At 43.9% G+C, this 3,512-nt stretch overlaps 1 protein-coding gene across 1 annotated transcript in view; it reads right to left on the bottom strand.

Moving 5' to 3' along the window:
- LOC116377197 (neurofibromin-like) overlaps window positions 1–3,512 on the bottom strand; it is an 11,141-nt gene that overhangs the window by 4,609 nt on the left and 3,020 nt on the right. Inside the window, exon 2 of the mRNA XM_031838775.1 lies at window positions 429–572. Within this exon, the coding sequence (XP_031694635.1) occupies window positions 429–572 (144 nt within the window). The remainder of the gene's footprint in view (window positions 1–428; window positions 573–3,512) is intronic.

The raw sequence follows: 3,512 nt of genomic DNA, 5'->3' as shown, positions 1-3,512 counted from the left end.
GTTTTTATCACGTCTAAATACGTCAAAGTGAACATCGGGAGCTAACATGTTTTTATCACGTCTAAATAAGTCAACGTGAACATCGGGAGCTAACAGATGTTTTTATCTCGTCTAAATAAGTCAAAGTGAACATCGGGAGCTAACAGATGTTTGATTTCTCAGCGTGTTCCAGAGGTGGAGGACTTGTTGGACCTCTTAAATTCCTTCAAACAGCTTCTCTAAAAGATATTTCTTCATATCATATATGTATACATGTCCAAAGAATGATCCTAGAACCTGAACAACATCAACATAGCACACAGGTTTTAAATGATACAAAGAGCTCTTTCACAATATCCAAAAGGAATATGTTTACATGAACCATATCTAATCCAGAGTATTGTCACATTGGGAGTAATGGTGGAGTATTAATGTGCATGTCCACTCACCATGTTGTTGACGTTCTTGAGGATGGTGGTGAGGCCACTGATGACGAGGGAGAACTTGTACTTGGAGATGTTGATCAGACATTCCTTGTTGTGCTCCGTGCTCACTTTGGTGTGAGTGTTCTGGTGGGTAGCTTTAATGGGAAGCTGCAGGAGGAGACAACAGAGGATGAGGATCAATTCAGCATTATGGAATATTATAGTGTTGGAAAGCATCGTCGGCTTTGATGTTTTCATCTATTTTCAATCTTCACTGAACACGTTTCAAACGTATCAGAACCAGAAACACGTTATTGATCACTGGGGGAGATTGTACATACAGTAAGGCTGGGCGGTATACCGGTTCAACCGGTATACCGGTTTCAATTTCGCGTACGATATGAATTTTTCATATACCGTCATACCAGTGCACAGCCAAGGCAACTTCTGTCGCGCTTTAACAGGCAGCAAAATAAACATCGAACAAAAAGTTCGGAAATTAGTATTTGGTAGATTATTTCTCTGTTGTAACAATGCTTCTTGGCAATAAATGTTATACCGTTGGAAAGCCTGTTTATTTACCTTTTTAAACGGTGCCCCATTTGTAAGGATCATGCATTTCTTGGATGAGCAGCACAGCTGAGTATGTGGGTTGCGCCCATGAAAAATTTGCCAAATCTTCTCTGCCTGAACATGTGGAGGAACGTTATGTTCAGCGATGAGTCCAGATTCTGCCTAAGGAAGTTGGATCGTAGGGTCAAAGTGTGGAGAAGACGGGGAGAACACTATGCTGATTGCTGCACCGATAGAGTAACACCTTTTGGTGGAGGCAGTGTGATGTGTGGGGCGGGATCTCCATCACTGGAAAAACGAGGCTTGTCTTCATTGGAGGCAATCTCAATGCAGAGAGATATCGAGATGAGATTCTGCAACCAGTGGCAATCCCATTTCTACACAGTCTGGGACCGAACTCCATCCTCCAAGATGACAACGCTCGCCCCCACAGAGCGGTTTATCAGAGACTACCTCCACAATTTGGGAGTAGAGAGGATGGAATGGTCCTGACCTTAACCCAATTGAACACTTGTGGGACCAGCTGTTTGTGCCAGAGTGACCAACACAACCACGTTGGCTGACTTGCGAGAAATCCTGCTTGAGGAGTGGAATGCCATCCCACAGCAGTGTGTGAGCAGGCTGGTGACCATCATGAGGAGGAGGTGCCAGGCTGTTGTGGCTGTGTAGGGTTCTTCCACATGCTACTGAGGCTCCTGTTTGTTAAATGAATAAATTGTAAAATTGCCAATATGTCTTGTTTCTTCCTTGTTACTGATAGACTTCAATCATCCAATCCACCAAACAAGAGTCGATAGCAACAGCAGAATAAGCTGTTTGGCAGAGAAGATTTGGCAAATTTTTCATGGCCGCAACCCACATACTCAGCTGTGCTGCTCATCCCACATATGCATGATCCTTACAAATGGGGCACCGTTTAAAAGGTAAATAAACAGGCTTTCCAACGGTATAACATTTATTGCCAATGAGCATTGTTACAACAGAGATATAATATACCAAACACTAATTTCCGAACTTTTTGTTCGATGTTTATATTGTTCGCCGCTGAGAGCGCTACTTCTTCTTCTTCTTCTTCTTTTATGGCAGTTGGCATCCATCTTATTGGTGCATTACCGCAACCTTCTGCTCTGGAGTGTGGATCAGACAACAGACTGTGAGCGCTATGGTCGGAGCTAGTTCTCTTAACTGTATTGAGAGGGAACCCTAGTCATGGTTATAACTTTATAACAACAATTAACAACCCACAACTAACGCTCTTTAACACGGCAAAACACCACACACAATAGTTTGTGACACTAATAATTGTACATTTATAAAATTTCACCGCCGAACTGCATGCTGGGTACAGCTAGCTAACAACAGTCTGCTAACAGCTGGGAGAGGCTCTGTCGCTCCAGTAACGTTACATTGAAGAACAGAAAAGAGCGATGCAGGATGAACAAAGACTGAACAACAAAAGGTATTTTGGTCAGACAGATATGAAACACTGATTAACGTGTGAAATGTGTGGTATTTGCTATAAATGTACGTTGGTACATGGAGGGGCTTAGGACCCAGGGGAATGTAGGTGAAGGAAACAGGAAGTGACGGAACGGAAGCCACGCCACACAAACAGCTGTTCACCGCTCGCTGGCCGGTTGGCTGGGCCGGTTCTTTTCGGCGTTAATTAATTAATGCTTTAACGCGAAAACAAAAACACCGTGATATACCGTGAAACCGCCAGAATCGTACAAAATACCGTGATATGCATTTTTGGTCATACCGCCCAGCCCTAACGTACAGATGCTACTATTCTACAATCTAAACGTATAAATACATATAGAGAATAGACATAAGTGTGTAGAAAGATGTGTATTATACTGTAATATACAGCAAGAACAATAAATATGGAGAAAATAGAAATAAGAAATCGATGTTTGTGGGTCGCCAACATCGCTGCAGAGGACAGGTGACCCCCGGGAACCGGTTCTAAATGAGTAGAACCCGTTAGTATTGATGAGGTCCAGAGTTATCGGTTCTACTATCGGTACTTTCTTAGTTCCTGAGTGAGACGTCCTCATCTCAAACGTCCTCATCTCAAACGTCCTCTCTCTGTCTCTGTGTGTCTCTCTCCGTCTCTGTGTCTCTCTCTCTGTCTCTCTCTCTGTCTCTGTGTCTCTCTCTGTCTCTCTCTCTGTCTCTGTGTCTCTCTCTGTCTCTCTCTGTGTCTCTCTGTCTCTCTCTGTGTCTCTCTGTCTCTGTGTCTCTGTGTGTCTCTCTCTGTCTCTGTGTCTCTCTGTGTCTCTCTCTGTCTGTGTGTCTCTCTGTCTCTGTCTCTCTGTGTCTCTCTGTCTCTGTGTCTCTCTCTGTCTCTGTGTCTCTGTGTCTGTGTCTCTGTGTGTCTCTCTCTGTCTCTCTGTGTCTCTCTCTGTCTCTGTGTCTCTCTGTGTCTCTCTCTGTCTCTGTGTGTCTCTGTCTCTGTGTGTCTCTCTGTCTGTGTGTCTCTCTCTGTCTCTGTGTGTCTCTCTCTGTCTCTGTGTCTCTCTGTGTCTCTCT

This window comes from Anarrhichthys ocellatus, unplaced genomic scaffold (assembly GCF_004355925.1).
Source record: "Anarrhichthys ocellatus isolate YVR2014 unplaced genomic scaffold, GSC_Weel_1.0 scaffold1006, whole genome shotgun sequence".
Classification (NCBI taxonomy): Eukaryota; Metazoa; Chordata; class Actinopteri; order Perciformes; family Anarhichadidae; genus Anarrhichthys; species Anarrhichthys ocellatus.
The sequence above is the reverse complement of the archived record's forward strand: the minus strand, read 5'-3'. Positions and strand labels throughout refer to the sequence as shown.